Here is a 25,970-nt window from a genome sequence, read left to right on the forward strand (position 1 = left end):
TGATCATCGTCGTCCTTTGTGTCCTGTGCTGAGTGGCTGCCTTGCTCCATAGTAACCACAGAGGGCCTCTCGTTCTGCACGCCTGGCATTTACAGAACGCCTTCTATTCTATTTCAAGAGAAAGGCTTAGGACATGACTAGCTTCTAGCTTATTTCTTTAACCTTGTGTTGGAACAGTGTTCAAATCTAGTTTGCAACTGATAATGAGCTTGATTAGCACAGTACAAACAGAGCTAATTATGGCAAACACAGCTCCCCAGCCCCCTCATAAATAAAGAGAACTAACAGGATTTTGTTTGCTGGAGTTTCCAGAACAGGGCATCTAACAACGGAAAGCTGCAATTTGTTTTTCAAGTTATGCTATGTGAATGGGGGCACATGACAAATATAAAGCAAGTTCTATCCCAATTTAGCTTCAAAAAATTGAAATGCACTTTTTTGTTCTTACCATTGATAAATAGATAGGAAGGTATATTATATTTACTTGTTTTAAACTTTTTTTCACAGTTGCTTCTTGATTTTTGCCAAAATGATGTCATACATCCCAAGAGTCTTCATTTCATGGGGAAGAGGGGTTTTCTCCTCTAAGTACATCCTCTTGCCTGCATGCTTGAGCTACAGGCAGATGGATTCCAGGAAGTAAATGCTACATGAATCATCTGTCCTTACTCAAGATGTTCATGACCCAAAAATGCTAGGGGGTGTTTTTAAAAGTTATTTCTCAGCAAAATAAAGCATAGTGAGAGGGGGAGTTTGCTCTGAATGTTAAAAATAAATTAAATAGTGTTTTTAGTTTGTGGTGCTCAGATACAGTTAAGTTCAACTTTAAGGTTAGGTCATAAAAACCCTACTTGTAAGCGGTTTTGTAAAAAATTTTCTCTAACGTCCCCTTAAAGTTATTGGTTTGAAACTTTTCTTTTCTGTCCCCCATTTCTATTATATAAGATTGTAAGTGACCTTACAGATAAAATGTTTTAGTTCCTATTTGAATTTGGTATGTGTCTAAAATTTGAGATTATTGTCACCCAATATGGCCAATTTTGGCTGGATTAGCAGACCAGTGTGTAGCAACAGACCACCAAGGCAGGCCATAGATGGTGCAAATTTCTTTCCTGCAACCACAGGTTGCAGGAAAGAAATTTGCACAATTTCCCCATTAACACAGACAGTGCTGACAGGGGAATCCCTCCTGCAGAGACATTGTATTCTCCGGCGGGGGGAGCAGTGAAGCCGCCACCACCGTGAGAAGACCATGGTTATTGCTAGCGGCTATAGCAGCCGCTACATATAATCTCAAGTAAATCTTGCAGGCTGGTTATACCCAAATTGACAGATCGATCAACTTGCCACATTCAGGCTACCCATACATGGTTCGAATCTCGGCCAGTTCCTGCTGAAGCGGCCAAGATTCAAACTATCATTTTGATTCCCCAAGAGCTGGTGTCTGAAGTGTCTAACTACTCTACCTCCTTCATAAGGATAAACATGTATGCTTTCTTTTGTGCGTAACTGATAAACATGTTGATTTGTTGGCCTTTATTTGCTGTCATTCATGTGGGTAAGTGGAGGAATCAGACAGGCATTTTATCTTATCTTTTATGTCCGATAAGCAGTGTCAGCTCTGATAGTCATGTTTTCAGCTAATACCCGCTAAACAATTCCTAAATTGAGGGACTGTAACCTGGTTCACACTGAGATCCTCGAACTGCTGCGGGTGTCAATGTAAAGTTAATGACACCCCCAGATCGGTTCACAGATCGCAGTGCCAACTGTGAAATGGTGCAGGATTCATTTTGGTGCGAATGCAATGCAATTTCAGCCATACTATTTGTATGGCTGAAATGACATTGCACAGACATCGCATGTTATCTGCACAGCAGTGCAATGTCTGACATCGCACTAGTGTGAACCAGGCCTAAAACATGCCGTAAACATGTAAAACTCACAATTCTTCAGACCAGCTGAATTCTGGAGAGATATAAAAACACACAATAAGGCACCTTTCACACTGGGAAGGGGGCGTCGTCGGTGGTGAAGCGCCGCTATTTTTAGCGGCGCTTTACCGTCATATTTGCGGAGGTATTAGGCCGCTAGCGGGGCGCTTTTACCCCCGCTAGTGGCCGAGAAAGGGTTAAAACCACCGCAAAGTGCTGCTGCAGCAGCGCTATGCCGACGGTATAGCCGCGCTGCCCCATTGATTTCAATGGGCAGGAGAGGTGAAGGAGCAGTGTATACACCGCTCCTTCACCGCTCCAAAGATGCTGCTGGCAGGACTTTTTTACCATCCTGCCAACGCACCGCTCCATTGTGAAAGTCCTCGGGGCTTTCACACTGGAGAGACAGCAGCAGCTCTTTCAGGGCGCTTTGCAGGCTTTTTAGCGCTGTAGCACCTACAAAGCACCCCAGTGTGAAAGGGGTCTAATGCAACTCTGTTATTATAAATAAATACAATTACATGTATTTTTGAGTGCAAGCTGTGTATGTTCCTAATTTGACTTGGTAAAAGCTTCCTGCATTTCCTGTGCAGCAGAGCATACACTGGGAGAAAGAGAAGCAGCACAAGGAGCCAATTAGTTGTGCTGCGGTGCTCATGTATTAACCCGGGACATGCAGAAGATGGAGAGAGCAGAGTGGTGAAGAGAGATGAGCTCATTATTGTGCTGCTTCTCCTTCCACTGTCTAGTCACAGTCTGGGGAAAGGACAAGACCTGTAAGGCTGACTTCATTGCAGCACAGAAAGAAAACAGGTTTCTTGCCCTGCCAGACAGGGTCATCCTGTATGACAGAAGACTGTAAACCTCAGAACTTGTTGAATAGAAATACAAATCTCTCATGTATTTCATTTGTACTTAACTTTTTGAAGAGAAATACAATGTATTTTATCTACCTACTTAGATTAGTCTAAAGCCAACAATAAGTGTACTAAACTATCACCACCTTTATATGAATATAAGTAAAACAGTATCGGCATCTTATGCCTTTTACACATCTTTACACATAAGTCACACAATATTCCATATTTTGCACTTTTGCACGTTTTTTTTGTCACAAAAATTGCCATAAGAATTAGAGTATGAAAAAAAAAAAATTTTAAACTCTATTCACAAAATATTTTTTTGCTAGATGATTTGGCCTTTGTTTTTTAGCTAATAGAGGAGGGGATTGGGGCTGGAGAGCTGTCATTTGGCCAGAAAACACTCAATAAAACGCTCATGCCACACATTTTCAGTCATTCCAATTGATGTCTAAGTGGCCAAAAACATTCCAAAAGAAGCTTGTATACTTTTACGGGCAACAGGCTTTTTGCTACAGGTGATAAAATGCTCACATGAGGACAGGGGCCATTAAAATTAATGAAGCTAAGGTGTGCACAATGTGGGCCTGCCGTCACGGGCTAGCGGCTGCAGCTCTCAATTGTATATGCCTATCTCACTGTAGGTTAATTAATATAGGTGTGTTGGAGCTATTGCCCCTTTAATTGGAAGTGGCTTACCTGTACAGGTATTTTTATTGGTGGGTTTCCCATGACATGTCTTTCCCGGAATTTCCCCCAGCCTGGATGAAGGGTATTTCATCCCAGCCTTCCTGTGGGATTTGTGCAGTTTGGCAGCCACAGGACGACGAGCACCCACCCACACACCCTCCCTTGTCATAGGCACTGTTATATGGTTTGTCACCCTTGAATTCAAGGGGGGGACTTGTTAAAGTGACTGTAAAGTCCCTTTTTTTGCCCTATAAAAATAACAAACATGTCATACTTGCCTGCTCTGTTGCAGTGGATTTGCACAGAGCAGCCCAGATCCTCCTCTTCTCAGGTCCCTCTTTGGTGTTCCTGGCCCCTCCCTCCTGTTCAGTGCCCCCACAGCAAGCAGCTTGCTATGGGGGGCACCCAAGCTGAGTCACAGCTCCCAATACCCATTCAGACATGGAGTCCTGACCCGGCCTCGCCCCCTCTCTCCCCTGATTGGCTAGCTGACTTTGATTGACAGCAGCGGGAGCCAATGGCACCACTACTGTGTCTCAGCCAATCAGGAAGAAGAATATCGGACGGCTCAGACACTCGTGGACATTGCTGGATACAGAGAGATCTCAGGTAAGTATTAGGGGTGCTGAGGGGGGCTGCTGCACACAGAAGGCTTTTTATCTTAATGCAAAGAATGCATTAAGATAAAAAAACCTTCTGACTTTACAACCCCTTTAAAGACTATTGTGTTATTTGGCTTGAGTCATTTGATGAAGCATACATAGAATACGTTATTTGATTTTTTTTATAAATGTAAAAGTAATCCGTTGGATATGTATCTTTATTTCTGTAACCAATAGAGTGTTGCGGCCGATTTCTTTGCCATATTTTGGTCTGTTATTTCATTTAAGGGTAGATTAATGTCTGTGAGCGTGCAGCCTGCAATCCCATGAGATTTGGCTTGTTGAGCATCTTGGAGCTTCCAGCTTTGAGTTACAAACACTCAGGTGTGAATGGGGCCTAGTGAAAGCCAGTGAAGAAATTGGCTACTCTACTCTATAAATAGATAAAGCTGTAAGAAATAATATTTCATGTGATAAAACTAATATAATGGCAAAATGTTTCTATCTGTAAAAACATAGGTCAACAGACAAACATAGAGGGTACTGATTCATCAACCTGTAGTAACACTGAAAGCATCTTAAAGCAGAACTAAACCCTTCAATATATCACTCCTGTAATACTGGTATGCCAAGATGACATACAGTAACATTGAATATAACTGTTTTGTGTTCTACAAAAAAAAAATAATAGGTAATTTACTGTGTTTGTATGCCCTAAAATTAACTTTAGTGCATTTTCTACTAAAATGTTACCTTTGAGGTAATATCGTGTGACATAAATATTTGGTACTTCCACTATTTTGTTCTTTAGGGTGTCTACTTTCAGAAAATATTTTGGGGGGGTTATGTAATCTTCAGGCCTAAAATTAAACTTGTGTGCAAACCACAAAAAAAAAAGATGCAAAAACGGCTCTGGCAGTGAAAGGGTTAAAAAACACTTAAGTGGTTTTTTTTTTTTTCATGATTATTTAACTCAATAAATGTGTCTTTATATTAGCTTTACTAACACAAATTGATTAATTTAATTTTAAAGACAGCATCTTGTGGTATTGGTCTATTGTTCTACTTCAGTTGGCAGTAATAAATTCACTAACAGAATTCTAAAGCAGGTTTAATTAAAGGGAGCCAATCAGATTAAAAACATGAAAGCGGACAATGCGGATTTAATGTTAAAGTTGCTAACTTTTGTTTTGTCCCCATACTTGCTTGTGTGACCTTGAACAAATAATGCTTATTGGGAGTTGGACTTTCTAGATTTCGTACATGCCCTTAGTCAATAACTTGCTTAGCAGTGAAAGCTGGATGAGCCCCCAAAGCTTGACAACCATGTTGGCAGCAGATGCTTTTGGTATTCCATGTTGCATAATTCAGGTTTCACAATTTGACGGAATGTGACCAAATTAAAGTATGGTAATTAATGCTGAATGAGTAATGTGACATCTTTTTATCTGAATGAGTCATGTGACATCTTTTTCTAGATATCTTACATCTCATGTGCCAACAAGGGTTATGGTTTTTCGGATTAGGCATAAATGTACCTAAAATATAAGCTGACATCACTACTATCTCAATATAACAATAATAGTTTAAAGATATCTCTTATATGTTAATCTCACTTCAGAAATATCAAACATTTGAAAAAGCGCATCAAATAGAGAGGCTGAGTGCTTATGTCATTCATTTATTGTCATAAGGCTGTACGTTCTGGTACATCCATTACCCAGTAGATGTGTCATTGAGGGCTTAGGATCTAGTGAACTGGAATAAGTTCATAGCATGCTGTCAGCAGAAATGTAAACAATGAGGTCTGAAATACAGCTTGCTGAACTATTGTACTAAACAAGATCTGCTCCATTGGGAGGACCAAGTGAGATAACTGTATGAAAAGCCTCGGCCAACCCAGAATGCAAGTGAGGAGCATCATCAGCTGTAGATCCATGTCATTTTGGTGCTATTTATTCCTAAAGTTTTGTCTACATATACTTTAAAGTAGATACACAGATTAAGGGCATGCAGTATCTGTATTTAATTTATATGCACAAGCTTTGGAATAAATATATACCGGTATATATTTTTTTTTAATGGAACTTAAGCCAACCTTTTTCTTTGTTTTGTACGGACTAGAGCCCATGTCTCTTTTTTTACTGATTCTGGTTTTTTGTCCTGTTGAGGTAGATTTTCTTCATCATCAGGACATAAAATAAAGGGAAATTTTTTCACTGTGGTCATATGTTATACCAAAAATGCTTTAAAAATAGTAAAATGTGTAGGGGCTAGAACCTCTGTCAGGTTTTAATTGCCGGCTGATGTTCCCACTAGGGAGATTTATCCTCACTTTTCCGATACAGTTTAAAACGAAAAGAAAATCTTTTGGCACTTACGCAGATAGCAAGAATAACTTGCCACACATTTCTGGCAGTGTTGAACTGTAAGGCTGTTAAAGTGGTTGTAAACTCTGTTACACCACTTTTACCTACAGGTAAGACTATAACAAGATTTACCTGTAGGTACCTTAAATATCTCCTAAACTTGCACAGTTTAAGAGATATTCAGTATATGCGCTGCTGCCGACGTCATCGACGCATAAGCACTGAAGAAACGGGCCGCTGATGCCATTTCTTCAGGACTCGTGCCGTGACCAGTGGCTCATGCACGGGAGTGACGTAATCGCGGCTTCGGACAATCACAGTGCCAGAGCCGCGAACCCAAAAGTAACTCTGATGGAAGATATCCGCCATGTACTCGGAGTGCCGACGCCGATTCAGGGCATCGTTCTTAGGTAAGTATTTTATAATGAGCTAGTAGCTCATTATGCCTTTGTCTTGCAGGGGTTTTTTTGTTTTGTTTTTTCGAAGGTTTACAACCTCTTTAACTTGCTGCACATTTTCACTGGCAAGTTGTACACTTGAAGAGCACTTAAAGCACATGTTATAGTTGACACTTTTGGAATTTGTAGCAAATTTTTGTGGCGAGTCTCTAGCATGAGCAAAGTTGCAGAGGTGAGTCTACAGCACAAGCTTTGCATGTCACAGTGACCCCTGTGGTGGGTTGACTGTTGCACAACATAACTGAATCAGAACTTGCAGCAGACTTGCAGAGTGTTTGTAAATAAAGTTGATCTGGAGCATAGGTGTGGGCAGCCTATTGCATTAAGGTGTGCACCCCAAAGCTCAAACACACATGGGTGTGTGTGTCTACATATATGGTCCTGGCACATTGATCTCCCCGCTGTCACACAGAGCGATAATGCTAATGTGCACTAGGTGATTAGGGTGTGCCAAGGCACACCCAGCAAACCCTGTGCGTACGCCTATGATCTGGAGTCATGCAATGCAGACTTGTTGTGAAGTCTGGCAATGTGAGTTAAATATATATATAGTGTTAATTTAGATTTGCATTTATTATACTTCATGTGACATTGACTGTGTGTTTTTCCTATCTTTTTTTTTTTTAGGCAAGTCTTGTGGAAAATGCCTTTAAAGCAGAAAGAGGATTTTTGGTTTACGCATCACAGCACCAGCAGCCCTCAGAGGTAAGCAAAAGTGATATGCTAAAATGTGGGAGAGTTTTCAGTGTCCAGAGACTTTATGCCTGTTACAGGCTGCTTAGTGGCAAAATATTATTTGTGACATTTATGTGTACACACGGGCGTACAGGCATGGACATACGCAGACAGTGACAAGAGACAGAGTATCGATGTAGCTGGGATGAGAGGTGGTTTCCGATCATTGCAGCCTCTCAACCTATACAAAACAATAACAGACTAACAGGCGCCACTGCTGTCCACATGTATCCGTGCACCAGTGGTTACCTGCGGTTTGGGACAGATGTCTGACCCCGGATACCCACAGAAGTGTGTGTGCATCTAGGTGTGTGTGTACAGCGTGTCTGTCTTGGGGGAATGCAGATGACACCATCTGAAATGAAGCTAAGGATTGTCTGCAATAAGGAGCATGTAGGCAGGGCCAGTTAATTGGTACCTGAGATGGAAATAAAAGTACACAGAGAGCAAGGAAGGTGTCACAATTATTATTTGGTAGAAGTAACAAAACAGCATCAAGAAATTTAGTTACAGTTCCAAGCACTATGACAAAAGTATAACTGTCAGAAAAGTTTTCACCAGCTGGTGGCACTGTCAGATCTATTGGCCGCAGTACTGGTGTCCACCAGCAGGTGTCTCCAGGCAGTCTGGAGCTGACATCATCTCCTGCAATCAGGCATCACCTGTGACTGATTGCAAGTGTACAGTGCCTTGAAAAAATATTCATACCCGTTGAAATTTTCCACATTTTGTCATGTTACAACCAAAAACGTAAATGTATTTTATTGGAATTTTATGTGATATACCAACACAAAGTGGAACATAATTGTGAAGTGGAAGGGAAATGATAAATATTTTTTAAAATTTTTTACAAATGAATATGTGAAAAGTGTGGCGTGCATTTGTATTCAGCCCCCCTGAGTCAATACTTTGTAGAACCAACTTTTGCTGCAATTACAGCTGCAAGTCTTTTTGGGGATGTCTCTACCAACTTTGCACATCTAGAGAGTGAAATGTTTGTCCATTCCTCTTTGCACAATAGCTCAAACTCTGTCAGATTGGATGGACAGTGTCTGTGAACAGCAATTTTCAAGTATTGCCATAGATTCTTAATTGGATTTAGGTCTGAATTTTGGGCCATTCGAACACATGAATATCCTTTTATCTAAACTGATGAAGTCACGTGATTGTGATGCTACGTGTCGGAACACATAGTTCCGACGTACGTACCTATTTTTAACATACTTCACGATCTGCACCTCCATTTTCCTTCCCTCCTATATTTCACACTGTACCCGGAGCTCCCCCCTTGTTTTCTTATATTCACCGCTGAGGTATCCAAAGTAAAACCCCTACTGGTTTGTGGCAGGAATCCAGATTACCTTTGTAATCTCTGTATTTTTTCACGCCGTTACCTTATGGCAGTAAGGTAAGGGACCACCTTGCACAGAGGTGTAATTTACACTGAAGAATTTTATTTCCAATTCACCAAGTCATGAACAACCTTCTTTGGATCCGCACCAACTGCTATTCGGCATAGCAGTCACTATTTTAGTTCACGGCTATATGGACTCTTTATATATTACTATAACTTTTACTTATTTTATTGATGAATACTCATGAGTTATTTATTGTGTGTCACTGGGGTTGGTTGCTGGTTAGTCACTGTTTGTTATACTGGAGGTGTGTTTACTTTTGTTTATTTACTTTTCTTATAATAAATTATATTACTTTTCACTTTACACGTGTTTGGTTCACTCTGTTGCAGTCCACACAGTTGTGGTCGCACCAGTTCATGACATAATACCAAGGCCGTCCCTGACCAGAAGTGGCTGCACAGAGGAACCATCTTGGTTCTGTTGTTTTTGCTAAGATGCATCCAGAGGAAGTTGTTTATTATTCTCTGCTGGTGACAGAGGATGGTGAATACTGCCGCCAGATATTGAAAGAGTGGACCAGTGACCAGCTACTAGAATGTATCCGACTGGCTCATTCCCTAGTTGATCAGGGCCATATGCTGTTTGGGGATGTTCGGCCTCTGATTTAGGTGTGTGCAGAGCTAGCCTTGTGCCGTACTCCAAAAGGCAGTGATGATTTTTATCCCCCCTTCAGTTTTGATCAGGTTGAGTCTCTGGTGTGGTTATTGGAGGATGACCCAGTTTCTTTCTTTGAGCATTATTCCTCATGTTCTCAGCAGGTGTTGTCAGTGTGCATTAACGCAGTGCAGTCCCTGGTTAGACAGGCAGTATGTGAGCCGAATTTTGTTCAACCTTTACTACAGGCATGGTCAGATCTATTACACTCAGCCTCAGTCAGATTGCAACAGCCCATTCCTGCTGCCAGAGACCTGCCTGCTCAGTGGTCTCTTTCTCCATCACCCACGACAACCACAGTCACAGCCCAATATACCCTGCCACCAACTAAATATCAGTGTCCTGTTTCCACTTGCTGCACCTATCCCGCCTTTAACCCATCTGCCTCCTCTCTGCTGCCTGCAGCAATTCCACAAAGATCCCCCTTAGTAACTGCTCCCTCCTCTTTAGCGTACTTCAGCCCTTCTCTTCAATCAGCTGTACCCCCTACTTACAGCCCTGCAGTCACTTACAGAACTTCAGTGGCTAAACCAAAGAAGAAACTGAAGTTTTTCCCAATCCATACAATCTTGCCATTATCCCAGTTTGCCTCCACGCCAGCCAATCAGCTCCAGCCTGCTTCCACACCAGCTGATCTGCTCCCTCCTGCTTCCACGCTAGCCGATCTGCTCCAGTCTGCCTCCACACCAGCCAATCTTCTCCAGTCTGCCTCCATGCCAGCCGATCTGCTCCAGTCTGCCTCCACACCAGCTGATCCACTCCAACCTGCCTCCATGATTGCCAATGGGGTTAGGCTAGCCTCTGATGGTCATACTCCTGATGACCCACCTAACCCTGCCAACCTCCTACCTGCTGTTCAGCCTGATGCTCCAGTTCCCATGGTCTAGCCTGACGCTCCAGTGCCCACGGTTCAGCCTGACCTTCCAGTGCCCATGGTCCAGCCTGATGTTCCAGTACCCACAGTCCAGCTTGATGTACCAGTGCCCACGGTCCAGCCTGATGTTCCGGTGCCCACGGTCCAGCCTGATGTTCCGGTGCCCATGGTCCAGCCTGATGTTCCAGGGCCCACTGTCCAGCCTGATGTTCTGGGGCCTACGGTTCAGCCTGATGTTCCAGTGCTCACGGTCCAGCCTGATGTTCCAGGACCCATGGCCCAGCCTGAAGTTCCGGTGCTCACGGTCCAGCCTGAAGTTCCATTGCCCACGGCCCAGCCTGATGTTCCGGTGCCTGTTTTCCAGCCTGCTGAGCCGGTGCCCGTTTCCCAGCCTGATGTGCCATTTCCCGTTACCCAGCCTGCTGGGCTGGTGCCTGTCACCCAGCCTGCGGAGCCAGTGCCTGTTACCCAGCCTGCTGAGCCGGTGCCCATTACCCAGCCTGCTGAGCCGATGCCCGTCACCCAGCTTGCTGAGCCGATGCCCGTTACCAAGCCTCCTGGGCCAGTGCCCGTTACCCAGCCTGTTGAGCCGGTGCCCGTTACCCAGCCTGCTGATACAGTGCTTGCCAAATAGGTTCCTGATGCCCATCTTGCTGCTGCCGCTGCCCAGTCTGTTGTTCCAGTGCCGCTGTTCAGCCTGTCGCTCCAGTACTCGCTGCCCGGCCTGATATTCCAGTGCCTGTTGTCCAATCTGATGATCCAAAGCCTGATATCCAGCTTGATGATCCAGTTCCCGATGTCCGGTCTGATGTTCTAGTGCCCTCTGTCCAGTCTGATGTTCCAGTGCCCTCTGTCTGGCCTCATGTTTCAGTGCCTGCTGTCCAGTCTGATGACCCGATGCCCAATGTCCAGCTCGATGATCCAGTTCCTGATGCCCGGCCCGATGTCCCAGTGCCTGCTGGTTGGCCTGATGTTCCAATGCTTGTTGTCTGGCCTGATGTTCCAGTGCCCATTGTCCAGCCTGCTGTTCTAGTGCCTGCTGCCCAGCCTGATGTTCCAGTGCCTGCTGTCCAGTCTGATGATATGATGCCCGATGTCAGGCTTAATGATCCAGTTCCTAACACTTGGCCTGATGTTCCAGTGCCCGCTGTTCGGCCTGATGTTCCAGTGCCTGCTCTCCAGTCTGATGGTCCAATGCCCAGCTTGATGTGCCTCTGCCCGCTGCCCAGCTTGATGTGCCTCTGCCCGCTGCCCAGCTTGATGTGCCTCTGCCCGCTGCCCAGCTTGATGTGCCTCTGCCCGCTACTCAAGCTGATGTGCCTCAGCCCGCTGCTCAGCTTGATGTGCCTCTGCCCGCTGCCCAGCTTGATGTGCCTCTGCCTGTCACTTGCCTATCTGCCTATTTTTAGGGCCAGAAAGAAGAGCAGCGGACCCAAATCTATCAGGGGCTTCTTTGGAGGTAGCGCTACATTAGCATTGCCCTCACTAAAGATGGCCACGGAGGTCATACAGTGCAGCAGCATCCAATTGGTTGGCTGCTCCCCTGATGACACCTACTGAGGCCTCAGAGTAACAAAAGCTCCTCTCAACCTCTATTCCATCTGCACAGCGGCTGCCAGAAATAATGCCATCTGCAGAGATGTGGCTAAACTGCACTTGCTTACAAGCAGAACCAGAATCTATGTACAGTAGGTGGTACATCAAATGGATATGAGGAGGAACTATTTACAGGTCACAAAACATCAAAATTTGTTGCAACTGTATAATAGAGAGAAGGGAGAGAAAGAGTAATAAAGTACAACGAATGGTGGAAGGTCTGCTTTAACAAGTTAACTGGTGATGAACTTAACTAAAGTCTATCCAAAACTGAATAATTATTTTTGAGAAGGCTTAACCTTTGACTGTTCATATATGGGATTTTTTTTTCTTTTGGAACATTCAATGAAGATCAATTAAATACAAATAAAATAAAAGATTACTATAGTAATTACTCTAAAGGTGGTCATAGATGAAACAATTTTTTTTTAAAGCATCAAGGTGTATTTTTGAGCTAAAAACATTGGCTCCTAAAGGACTGAAAATAAAATTTGATCTAAATTGTTTTAAAAGTGATTTTTTTGCTCTGCCCTGGATCTTTTGATAGTGTATTCTCGTAAGTGTACACTGGGGGTGGTGTCCTGCTGATAAGCCTAATATTATAATACATTTTTTAAAGAGAAGCATATTTATTTTATTTAAGGTATGGTTTTATATGGTATTTTATGTTTTACTAATTATTAAAGTTCCCTTAATTACTTATAGATTTAAGGGATCTTCAGAAATATGACTCCCAATGTGTGTTTCATTTAGTAATTACAGGAATATTGCATTTAATTTATTATACTGGTACGGCATAGGTTATTTGAAAGAAATAATATTGTTTGAGATTCTATATAAAGCGGGATTTGTTATTTGGATTTAGAGGTAGCGGTACAAGTATTCTTGTATGTAGCAATTCTCTGATTAAGATAAGTTGAGATAGGTGGGAGCTATGTAAAAGCAGTATCCTATCACCCGATCATTATCCCAAGAGGAAGTCATGTGGGCGTGAAGAAACATGTTGGGGCAGAGCTTGGGTCACGTCACTGCGTACCTGTGGACCAGGAAGTAATCATTCTGTCTGTATGTATGCTGGAGACCAATAATTTTACTGAACACTGTATTGAGGCACATGAATCCTTGTGTGCACTAGGTTAAAGTGCACTGAGTAATGTTAGTGTGTAAATTCTATGAATTGTTTTTAATAAAAGGTTTCAATGGATAAAGTACTATGTAGTACTTTAAGAGAAGAGGCTGTCTGCGATTTGAGCCTGGACGACCCCTAAGAGGGGAAATTTGCGCTTTTGACCTATTACAATATATTGGTCGTGGTTCTAAGTTGAGCGTACATCCAGTGGGGAGTACCAGTGATGACAGAATGTAGTGAAGCAATATTTGAATTTTGGAGGACAAGACACAGAGGGATGTGTTTGTTCTATGATCACACTGGGAGAGACTTTTTTTATATATACTGTATACAGGTGCATCTCAAAAAAATGTAATATCATCAAAAAGTTAATTTATTTCAGTAATCCAATTCAAAAAGTGAAACTGATATATTATATAGATTCATTACACACCGAGTGATACATTTCAAGCATTTTTTTTCTTTTAATTTTGATGATTATGGCTTACAGCTAGTGAAAACCCAAAATTCAGTATCTCAGAAAATTAGAATATTACATAAGACCAATAAAAAAAGGATTTTTAATACAGAAATGTTGACTTACTGAAAAAGTAAGTCCATGTACAGTATAGTATGCACTCAATACTTGGTGGGGGCTCCTTTTGCATGAATTACTGCATCCATGCGGCATGGGTCTGATGTCTCTCATCTTCCTCTTGACAATACCCCACATATTCTCTATGGGGTTTAGGTCAGGCGAGTTTGTTGGCCAATCAAGCACAGTGATACCATGATCATTAAACCAGGTATTGGTACTTTTGGCAGTGTGGGTAGGTGCCAAGTCCTGCTGCAAAATTAAATCAGCATCTCCATAAAGCTGGTTAGCAAAGGGAAGCATAAAGTGCTCTAGAGTTTCCTGGTAGAGGGCTGCACTGACTTTGGACTTGATAAAACACAGTGGACCAACACCAGCAGATGACATGGCTCCCCAAATCATCACTGACTGTGTAAACTTCACACTGGACCTCATGCAACTTACATTCTCTCCACTCTTCCTCCAGACTCTGGGACCTTGATTTCCAAATAAAATTCAAAATTTATTTCCATCTGACTTTGGACCACTGAGCAACAGTCCAGTCCTTTTACTCCTAGGCCCAGGTAAAACGCTTCTGACGTTGCCTCTGGTTCAGGAGTGGCTTGAAACGAGGAATGCGACAGTTGTAGCCCATATCCTGGATGCGTCTGTGTGGGGTAACTTTTGAAGTACTGACACCAGCCGCAGTCCACTCCTTGTGAATCTCCCCCAAATTCTTGAATGGCCTTTGCTTCACAATCCTCTCAAGGCTGTGGTTATCCCTGTTGCTTGTGCACCCTTTTCTACCACACTTCCACTCAACTTTCCATTATATGCTTGGATACAGCACTCTGTAAACAGCCAACTTCTTTAGCAATGACCTTTTGTGACTTACCCTCATTGTGGAGGGTGCCAATCACTGTCTTCTGAACAACTGTCAAGTCAGCAATCTTCCCCATGATTTTGTAACCTACTGAACCAGACTGAGAGAGCATTTAAACCCTCGGGAAGCCTTTACAGTTTGAGTTAATTAGCTGATTAGAGTGTGACACTATGAGTCTCCATTATTGAACTTTTTTACATTATTCAAATTTTCTGAGATACTGAATTTGGGGTTTTTACTAGCTGTAATCATCAAAATTAAAAGAAAGAAGTGCTTGAAATATATCACTTTGTGTGTAATTAATCTATATAATAGAATTGAATTAGTGGAATAAATTAACTTTTTGATTATATTCTATTTTTTTTAGATACACCTGTATGTTTATATGTGTGGGGGGTCAATATACTTAAAGGGATATTTTTCATTTATTTGGTTGAATATTGCAAATTATTACTGTCAATGATATATACAGTATGTGTGTGCAAATTTGTTTATAAGACTTGGCACTGTTAGTTTGAGCAGAGCTGCACTGTTTTTTGTAGTGTAGTGCACAGTATACCCATTTTCTTTAGCTGAACAAAAAATAGAACTTCAACATTCAATTTTCAAAAATGTTATCAATACAAACAATCATTTATCATTTGTGGGAATTCAAATCTAAAAGATAAACAGTATACTGTTAAAACCCACAAATAATTTTGAATAAATAACAATATTTGGATAAGATGTGGAAGATCATTATCAGAAAGTGATGGGAAACCCAACATTTTACAGCTGTCTCTAGAACTAGAGGTGTAATTTTCCAATCAAAATACTTGTTCTGGTGACAAATGTCAAAGAGGGGATTTTTTTGGTGAGATTTCTTCTCACATTCCAGGACAGTAAGTTAAGGGAAATCTTCCCAGTGGGACACAGACATTAAAAAAGAAAAACAAATAATTCCCTATTGTATCCAAAAGAAAAATATAATGTTTTGCTCTACATACGTAAAAAGCTACTTTCTGCAAAAAGAAAATAATTATTGAAAATCCAAAAAGCCTTTGTCAAAGCTTTCCCAAAAATGATCTCATATACAGCCAACATTTTTGGGAACACCATCTGTCTGGAATATCATATAAGTGGGCTAAAGTGGTTGGTGTCTACATATGGTACTTTTTTACTTGGAGGAATGATTGGGAATGGAAAAGAAAAATATAAAAACAATATTGTTTTAATGGCCTAAAGAGCTCCTCAAGTTTACCAAGGGTGATGTTGACCCATGATCAGTCTAAAGAGAAGAAAATAAGAATAATAATATGATGGTGTCATTGAGTTCTGTTTATTCTTAATGGCTAAATCTACACAGACTTTGTTGAATCCAAACAGGAAAGCTAACTATTCGTTTATCAAAATGCAAGGGGATGAGAAAAGCAAATGAAGATAACAGCATATCTGCTAATACCAGAGAGAAGGGGTAATTCTGTCATTCATCTGTCTAGACTGTTTGTTTTAGTAATGTAAAGCTGTGAATGAGCCATTGAGTCACAACTGAGGCACAGAAGCTTTGCAGAGATTCATAGACAGCGATGTGGAGACTGAGAGGATTTGCTTTGCTGTTGTCTTTCAATGTCAGACAATGTGACTTCTAAAATACAATATTTATCTCGGTATCTCTCATTTTAGACCAAGAGCCAACTGCAGAGCCTATTGTATAAAATACTATTTACAGTCGCCATTTTTATCTAAGTTGTTTGTATATTTATGTGTCTGTGTTTCACTGAAGGAAACTTATTAGATACATTATCTTATCTGGTATTGCAGTACTGTTTAAAGCTGGCCATACATGGTTAGATTTTCGCTCGAACGTTTGTAGAAATATCGTTCATCAGTACACTCTCTTTTTTTCCATCATTGCGTCAAATAATTTTGTTCAACATTTATTCAAGAACTATTTCAATGGAATCCCAGACATATTAATAGATTTTAATTCCCAAATAAAAACCACATTCATAATGAGAATTTAATTTGTTAGAAAAAAAATACCATTCTACTCCTTCGAATTTTATCATCACTACAATCTAAAATTAAAGTGTAAGCTTAACTTCAGTAGCATTTGAAAAATAAAGCTCTTTGGTATGTTCTATTCATGTGGTATAGAATAGCATAGGGGCATTTTGTAAAATGTTGCTGAAAGTGAACTTACACTTTCATGTTGATTTGACCCCACTAACCACTGGAAAAAATGGAATGAACATTCTGAAAATGAAAATATTCGAATTCAATTCTACTAGTGTATGGCCAGCGTAAAATAGCAATACAGTACGTCACAGGGATAAAGCTTTGGCCAGCATCAACTAATATATTAAAATATCCATAAATATGTCAGTTTCCAGGTTTTGTAGATTAATGCTACACTGACTCCAAAGTTGGAAAGATTGAGTTCTGAGAAAGAAGTAGGGTGGTCATACTACATGTCAACTGCTTGTCCAGTGTTTATCTGATACACTTGTGACAATAAAGGTACATCAAGCAAGTTTTTTTGAAATTCAGAGTGCGACCATTTCTTAATTTTATTCAGGCTGGTCATAGAGATCAGAAAGTGGCTGGACATTAGAAAACAGTCGAACTACTGGAGGACCTGTGACACACATACAATTACATTCACATCATGCCATATTAGATCATACTCAGGGCCATCTTTAAGGCAGGGCAAAAGGGGGCAGCTGCCCTGGACCCTGTCATTGTTGTGGAGCCCAAAACAGCTACCTCATACATGCAAACTATCCCATTTTAAGTTCCCTGGTCCCTTGAAGTTTTAGTCCCGTGCTGTGTCCCGATATCTCAGTGTGAAGTGCTGCTAGTAATGCTAGTAATGCTGCACAGCTCTGCCCTATTGTTGTGTACAGATGACTCACCTGCAGACCCTCTGTAAATAGCCAGCATTGATATGTAAATAGCCACGGACCGGCGGCATTCATATGTAAATAGAGGCGGCATTCATATGTATATCATGCCGCCCTGAGGTCATATCCACCATCACCTATACTGAATGCTGCCCACTGGGGCACGCTTGAAAGTCCTGCCTGCAACTGTGATCATTCAGCCTAACATCAGTCTGTTCTGCAAAGGTAAGCAAATTGGTGGGGGGAGCGTAGTGTGGGGTAGGCAGAGAAGGAATTACAGTTTGGGGTGCACAGGTAAGCAAGGAGGGGATGTATAGAGGTAAGGAAGGTGGGTGCAAAGATGAACAGAGGAGGCAGGTAGAGTTAAAGGGGTGGAGGGTTATGCCCCGTACACACGGTCGGATTTTCCGATGGAAAATGTCCGATCGGAGCGTGTTGTCGGAAATTCCGACCGTGTGTGGGCTCCATCGGACATTTTCCATCGGATTTTCCGACACACAAAGTTGGAGAGCAGGAGATAAAATTTTCCGACAACAAAATCCGTTGTCGGAAATTCCGATCGTGTGTACACAAATCCGACGGACAAAGTGCCACGCATACTCAGAATAAATAAAGAGATGAAAGCTATTGGCCCCTGCCCCGTTTATAGTCCGGACGTACGTGTTTTACGTCACCGCGTTTAGAACGATCGGATTTTCCGACAACTTTGTGTGACCGTGTATATGCAAGACAAGTTTGAGTCAACATCCGTCTGAAAAAATCCTAGGATTTTGTTGTCGGAATGTCCGAACAAAGTCCGACCGTGTGTACGGGGCATTAGAGTGGAGTGGATGGGGGAGGTTTGGGCTGCAGAGGTTAGCAGGAGGATGCAAAGATGTACTGACAGGGTGGATAAAGATGTAGTTCGGATGTAGGGCGTGTAGGGCAGCCCATTTATTTAAATGGACTGCTCTATGCGCTAGAAATGCGGAAGAAAGTCCCTAATGCTTTTTCAAAATCACACGGTTGCACAAAACATGTCAACAGATGCATGAGGGTGTCAACAATTCATGGCACTGCTGTGTATCTGCTAAAGGGCAGCATGTTTCTGTGGTGTCAGGAAAGCGATTTTGCATGCATTCCCAACACACTCAAATGTGAACGCAGGCTAAATGTCTCAGTTACATTGGTCAGTGTAAATCTTCTCATTACATTGGGGCTTGGTGTAGAATCCTTTCATTCACACTAGTGGGCAGTGTGACGATCCCCCTTACATTGGTGGTCACTATAAATCCCTCCTTACAGCAGTTCTACCCGTTTTTTTCTTTTATTAAAAATCAGCAGCTACAAAAAGTGTAGCTGCTGACATTTAATAAACAGACACTTACCTGTCCCATGGTCCAGCGATGCATGTGAACGGAGCCTCACTCCTATCCCCCTCCTCTCCACGGCGCCGTCATAGCATCTGTGGGCACCTGGCCGTGACAGCTTCATGGCTGGCGAGCACTGCGCATACGTGAGTCGCTGTCTTCTGGGACCTGTGACGTGTCCCAGAAGATCGCTGGCAGGGAAGGGTTGCCTAGGGCGAGAGGAGTAGTCGCCTAGGTGGCCGAGAAGAGGAAGCAGGAAGTGTGACAGGAAGTCCCACTCAAAACAAGGTTCCCACTCCCCCCCAAAAAAATGACATGCCAATTGTGGCATGTCAGGGGCCGTGGAGTGCTTAAAGTGTAAGTTCCACTTTTGGGTGGAACTCTGCCTTACATTGGTGGTTACTGTGAATGCTTCTATTACATTAGTGGTCAGTGTAAATCCCCTTTACATTGGTGGTCATTGTAAATCTTCTCATTACATTGGGGCTTGGGGTACAATCCTTTTATTCACAATAGTGGCCAGTGTGAAGGTCCCCCTTACATTAGTAGGAATTGTAAATCCCTCCTTACTTTGGTGGTTACTGTGAATGCTTCTATTACATTAGTGGTCAGTGTAAACCCCTACAACATTGGTGTCCAGTGTTAATACTCCTATTATACATATTGGTAGTCGATAAAAAATCTGCATTGCCATTGATCACACCCTACCCTCCCCTCAGTACTGCCACTAATCCCAGGAGTTCTACGATCCCTAGGGGTTTCCTGTTTATTGATGGGTCCCCTCGCCAAGTCCATGGTGTGCAGACAGGTGGAGAGCAAAATTGCATGGAGGGGGGCCCGAGAAAATGTTTGCCCAGGGTCTAATCAATATTAGAGATGGCCCTGATCATACTTGACTGCATTTCTGTGTTTTCTTGGAAAATAACACCAGCTCCAGTGTTAAAAGACTTTAACATTTAAACGTTAACAACACTTTAACATAACAGTTAAACATAGGCAAAATCTTTTTTTTTTTTCATTTTGGATAGAACAAAGGAAGGTTATAACCCCTGTCAGATATTTCTTTTCCAATTGGGGAGATTTACCTTAATTTCCTGTTCCATAGACAAAATAGAAAGTGAGAGGAAATCCCTTCAAACTAAGGAAATCCCTTGGGGCATCCCAGGTCACCAGAACTAGTGCCCCATTGGTAGGTTTCCCCTCTATTACTTTGGAATTTCTTTTTACTTTCACTTTCAGTGATAATGGTAAACATGCCAAATCTTCCTAATGGGGATACCAACAGCAATAAAAACCTAATAGATGTTCTAATGCATCGCCACTCTGTCCAAAAATAAAAAAGTTCTGCCTTTAGTTATACAGTACTTTAAAACTGTTCACCCCAGGAAAGCCTTTCTGGACTTTTCCCTTTTGACACGGGTGTCTGCTGAGTTCTGTTTCAGTCATGGACATTACAATAATCCCTCAATCCAATCAAAATAAAAGGATAGAGTGATGATCATGGAGGATGACAGCAACCAGATAAAAATCAGTGGTGTCAGAAATGGGTTCATCTTCTGGTGGCACTGTGGCTCCTAGACCAGTTGTAGTTCTTGTGTCCTCCAGCGGGTGTCTCCCAGCAGTCAGCAGCTCTTCGTAATTAGTCTTCACCTGAGGCTGCTTGCTAGGAGGATATTTAGTCCATCCTGTGCTACTCCCCCTTGCTTTGGCGTTCTGCCCATGTGTTCCTAACCTGGCAAACTTGTACCTGTACTCTGTTCCTGATCCTCACCTGCCTGCTTGTTCCTGCTCCTATTTACCCTTTTCCTGTCCCAGCTTGCTCCCTGCTCCCTCTGCCTGATCTCCTGTGTATGCTTATGGCTGTGATACTGACTACGCTTTTCAGTCATACCCTATTGTCTGTATATTATTATATTGTTATTTAGTTGGTTTAGGTAGTTTGTTCATTGTTAGCCCTTTCCCTTATTAGATTTTCTGGCTTTGGTTTATGGGATTTTGGTATATTGCTGGTGTGTTTGCATTATTGCCTATTCATTGTATCTCAATAAATCATATTATTTTATACTATACTTGCACCTAGTGTTCTCTGTATAAGTGCACACATCTAGGGTCAAGTCTGTTCCACAGGATACCAGCATTTGGTATCAGTGACAAGTGGTCACATTACTAATATATTTCTCTATTTTGGTTAGGATGAGAGAGAGCTAAAATCTCCAGTGGAGTCCTCTCACTGTGCTGGAGCTTGAAGAAGAGATCCCTTATAACACTAATATGGCATGTTGTAACCCATTGATGTTGGAGAATGGAAAATATTTGACACCACCTAATGTATTTGGCACATTTAGAGATGCATATCAACTACTCTATGCTCCCTGGAGATATACTGTATATTAGGAAAGCTTTGGCTGGTGACAAAAGCAACCTCATTCATCATCATGGCCTTGCAGGGGTGGTCTTTTTCCAACTCCCTGGGCAGGAAGGAAGATCTCAGTGAAAAATCAAAGCTTATCACAATTATATATATTAACCTGAGCAAATGGTAAAGGGATTTAGGTAAAAATCTACACCATCATAGTTTCAGCACTCAGTGTCCTGGCTGTCCTCCCAAGTTTCCACAGAATGTATGCATTTGGTTTATTTCCTAATTAGGCCATTTTTTTCTGCAGAAACTAGACCTTTCTGGTATATACTACAGAAACTAATATATATACTGTATGTATATTATTCTATAGTCAAAGCTAGAATTCCATTTCTGGACTCTTTAGGCACCCAAAGCACCATCCTTCTGTTAGCATCAGCACTTTTAAATTTTCTGTTCAACTGGTCCTAACCTGTCTTAGAATATTGTTAGAATGTGTAAATAAATGTATGTGAGATGTCTATATTTCTATCATTGATGGGAAAAAGTTATGTGGCAAAAAAATAATACAGGGAAAACCTGCTGCTTTGTCTCTGGTGTCTACAGGCATAGGTCTACTGTGCTTAAAATTGTATATCTAGCCAAAACCCTTTTATACTTTTTGAAATTGGGAAAGTGTTATAAACCTTTAGGTTTATATTGCTATCTGTGTCCCTGATGGGGGGAAATGTATACTCTGTACCTGTCTTGGTGATCAATGTCTCTTGGAAAGAAAGTGATGGAATGTCCAGATGTTTACAGTTGTCACCTGCACAAGAGTTGAGTGGAAATCTGCCAATGGTGACACGTTCTTGTGACAACTTAGGCTGGCTATAGATGATTTTTTATTTTAATGAGCCACAGGGACTGCTCCATGTGCAGGTATCTTCAACTGCACAAACAGGTGGGCTTTAATAGAACAGAATGTGCAGAATGCAGTAACCTATAACACAGAGGTATTACTAAAATGGTACATCTCCAGGGGATCTTGCTGAAACAAACCCTACAAGAAAAAAAAAAAACCTTTAGCTGAACATTATCCTTACAGGCAGATCAATTATTTTCTACAAACCCTGGCACACCACACAGATCTGAACAATATGACACCCACGGAATACTTATGCAAAAATATCAAGAAGATACCTGGCCACATTTCTGCAATATACTTAGTTGTTAACTTAAATTCTGATATATTACCATACATGACAAAGTGGGAAAGGGATTTGGATGGGGACGTAAGGCACATACACACGGGCCAAATGCCGGCCGACAACAGCCAGTCTTTATTGCCATTTGGCCTGTGGGTATGCCAGCCATTCAGCTTGCTTCTGTCGGACATGCATGCTGAAATACCAGCAGCCGACCGGCTCCTGATCAGCGCTCTCAGCCAATAGCTAAGAGCGCTGTTTGGAGCGTGTTCTGGCGGGGGGGGGGTCCCCCTGTCAGAATACAACAGCTCAGCAGGGAGATAACGTTGGATTGTTAGTACGGCGGCTCAGACCAGAGCTGACAGTTTTTTCGTTCAACCCACTGGGTTGAACAGAAAGAATCTAATAGTGTGTAACAGGCTTTAGCTCTTACTGAGTAGAATAAGTTTGCCCTTCTGGCCTATAAGTCATATATTAACACCTCCATTATCAAAGCCAACTACAAAGTACTTTTGAGATGGTACATGGTACCTAAGAAAATAGCTTCATATGTCCCCCGGGCCTCCTCTATGGGCTTCAGAGGCTGTAGTCAGGAAGGTACGTACTATCATATTTGGTGGACATGCTCGAGAGTCTATTACTTGATATCGGGCATTACTAAATGGCGGCCTTCGGTCCGTGTCCGGCCCGAGCTGCTGCTCTTTTCGGACCGCCACAATCGCACCATTTAGTCGCTGTTTTTGTCCCCAGCCACCTCCACTATCATTATCAGACGGCGGGAGGCAGGACAATTTTGGACTGAGGGCGGGACCAGCACTGTTAGTAGAGAGGTAGCTGCCTGTTACATTAATCGGGAGGTGATTGGCTGCTGGGAGGAGGTCCTAGCAGCCAATCACCAGTTCACTAATTTGAAAAGTCAACCCGGCAGCTCCCGCGCCCTGCCCAGTGCTGCTGTGCCTGCAGTTTAGGATTGTCCCGCCTCCTGCTCCCCGCTCTGTGAAAGGTAGGAGAGTGAAGGAAGAAAAATATATGGAACTGTGAACAATGGGGAGCGGGGGAATGGGGGCAATACTGTGTGGGGTGATATGTGAAGGAGGTAATACTATGTGGGGTGATATGTGAAGGGGGTAATACTGTGTGGGGTGATATGTGAAGGGGCAATACTGTGTGGTGTGATATGTGAAAGGGGCAATACTGTGTGGGGTGATATGTGAAGGGGGCGATACTGTGTGGGGTGATATGTGAAGGGGGGCAATACTGTGTGGGGTGATATGTGAAGGGGGGCAATACTGTGTGTGGTGGTATGTGAAGGGGGCAATTCTGTGTGGGGTGAAATGTGAAGGGGGAAATACTGTGTGGGGTGATATATGAAGGGGGAAATACTGTGTGGGGTGATATGTAAAGGGGGCAATACTGTGTGGGGTGGTATGTGAAGGGGGGCAATTCTGTGTGGGATGATATGTGAAGGAGAAAATACTGTGTGGGGTGATATATGAAGGGGGAAATACTGTGTGGGGTGATATGTAAAGGGGGGAAACACTGTGTAGGGTGATAATGTAAAGGGGGCAATACTGTGTGGGGTGATATGTGAAGGGGGCAATACTGTGTGGGGTGATATGTGAAGGGGGCAATACTGTGTGGGGTGATATGTGAAGGGGGGCAATACTGTGTGGGATGATATGTGAAGGGGGCAATACTGTGTGGGGTGATATGTGAAGGGGGGCAATACTGTGTGGGGTGATATGTGAAGGGGGGCAATACTGTGTGGGGTGATATGTGAAGAGGGGCAATAATATGTGAGGTACCATTGACTCTTATATGCAGAGGTACATGCAGAGGTACCATTGACTCTTAAACGTACTGAAATACAAGGTGCAATTTCCCGCACATGGAAATAGCATGGTACAAATGCACCATGCAGTTTCCATGCGGCTGCATTTTTAAAAAGGTGCCAGGACCTTTTTTTCCAGGAGAAAATGAATGGACTGTCATGCCTGCACACCTGGGCTGTGATGTAAAGAATCTAAGTCATCGCACAAAACTGCGATTCGGACCTTGGCTGGAAGAAAATTTTACTAATTGGACCTCCATGAATTTTAATTCAATACCCCTGCTTTATATACTCTGTGACTCAGGCCAATCTAAAAAATTCCCCTGCAGGTCTAATTGGCCTGAGCGAATGAGGATACACGAAAATGTACCAAAAAATTGACATCTTTTATATTTCTAGCGGCTAGAATAGCAATCGCTCCATCATGGTGATCCTTGTCTATTCCGTTCACACTCATACATGGAGATCTATTGTAGATAATGATAAATGAAAAATTATCAGCCGCTTTGAATGACAAAATGCCTTTATTTAAAAAAATATGGGACTCGTGGTTACGTTATATCCCAGGGAACAATGAATAGTGTTGTGAGATGGACTCTCAGAACGGATGAAGCGGTGAGACACACCTCTCCGCATACTATATCTTGTCTTTTCCTCTTTCTTCCTATTGTTTTTTCTTTTGTCTTTTCTTCTTGAGTTGCGTGTATTCATCCATCTATACCAAAGTTTTTTCAGTCTTGGTTAAAGTTTTATACATGTCCTTTTGATAGAGAGATTTTTAGGCGATATCACTGTGATATATACAGAAAGGTCTTCCTTTCGTGTACCGAATCCAGGACAGAATGTATGCAATTATTTAAGAAACTTTGGGGGTTATTTACGAAAGGCAAATCCACTTTGCACTTGGAAGTGCAGTCGCTCTAAATCTAAGGGGTAGATCTGAAATGAGTGGAAGCTCTGCTGATTTTATCATCCAATCATGTGCAAGCTAAAATGCTGTTTTTTTATTTACCTTGCATGTCCCCCTCAGATCTACAGCGACTTTACTTTCAAGTGCACTTGCAGTGCAAAGTGGATTTTCCTTTAGTAAATAACCCCCGTTGCGAATTGTAACATTACTCAGTATGTAAGTATATATGCTGTGTTTTGTATGTAAATCTTTTTTTCAAAATTAATAAAAATTATTGCAGCCTCAATCTGGCGTAGCTTTGCATGACAATCAGCTTCCATTTTTATCTTAAAAGCTTAGGGGATCATTTATACATGTGTCACCCTCTAAAGGGTGATCAGGTAGTAAGGGGTTATGTTGCTTCTGCACCATCTGTTTTAACCCCTAAAAGCCCACACCACAGTGGCGCAGCCCTATTCATTTGAATGGGTCACATTTGGCGTGCGGTACTGCCTGGCGAACACAGCGGAGGGGATCTTTCTTGTAGTGCAAAGCACCATGGCCACAGCATGTGTACACCCCTGTATGGTCTTTGCAGCTCGGGGAAAGGGGTGGAAAAAAAGCGACTCGACCGGCTGATTTTACTGCCTACATACAAAAACGTAAACTTAGCCTAACTGAACAAGCTAAGGCTAGAAACTGATTGGTTACTATGAAG

At 42.3% G+C, this 25,970-nt stretch overlaps 1 protein-coding gene across 2 annotated transcripts in view; it reads left to right on the forward strand.

Moving 5' to 3' along the window:
* The window catches only part of CAP2 (cyclase associated actin cytoskeleton regulatory protein 2), a 212,310-nt gene that overhangs the window by 78,460 nt on the left and 107,880 nt on the right, over positions 1 to 25,970 (forward strand). For both annotated transcript variants that reach the window (XM_073631112.1, XM_073631111.1), the window contains one exon: positions 7,541 to 7,618. In XM_073631112.1, the coding sequence (XP_073487213.1) occupies positions 7,541 to 7,618 (78 nt within the window). The remainder of the gene's footprint in view (positions 1 to 7,540; positions 7,619 to 25,970) is intronic.

The sequence above is a fragment of the Aquarana catesbeiana genome, linkage group LG05 (assembly GCF_042186555.1).
Source record: "Aquarana catesbeiana isolate 2022-GZ linkage group LG05, ASM4218655v1, whole genome shotgun sequence".
Classification (NCBI taxonomy): domain Eukaryota; kingdom Metazoa; phylum Chordata; class Amphibia; order Anura; family Ranidae; genus Aquarana; species Aquarana catesbeiana.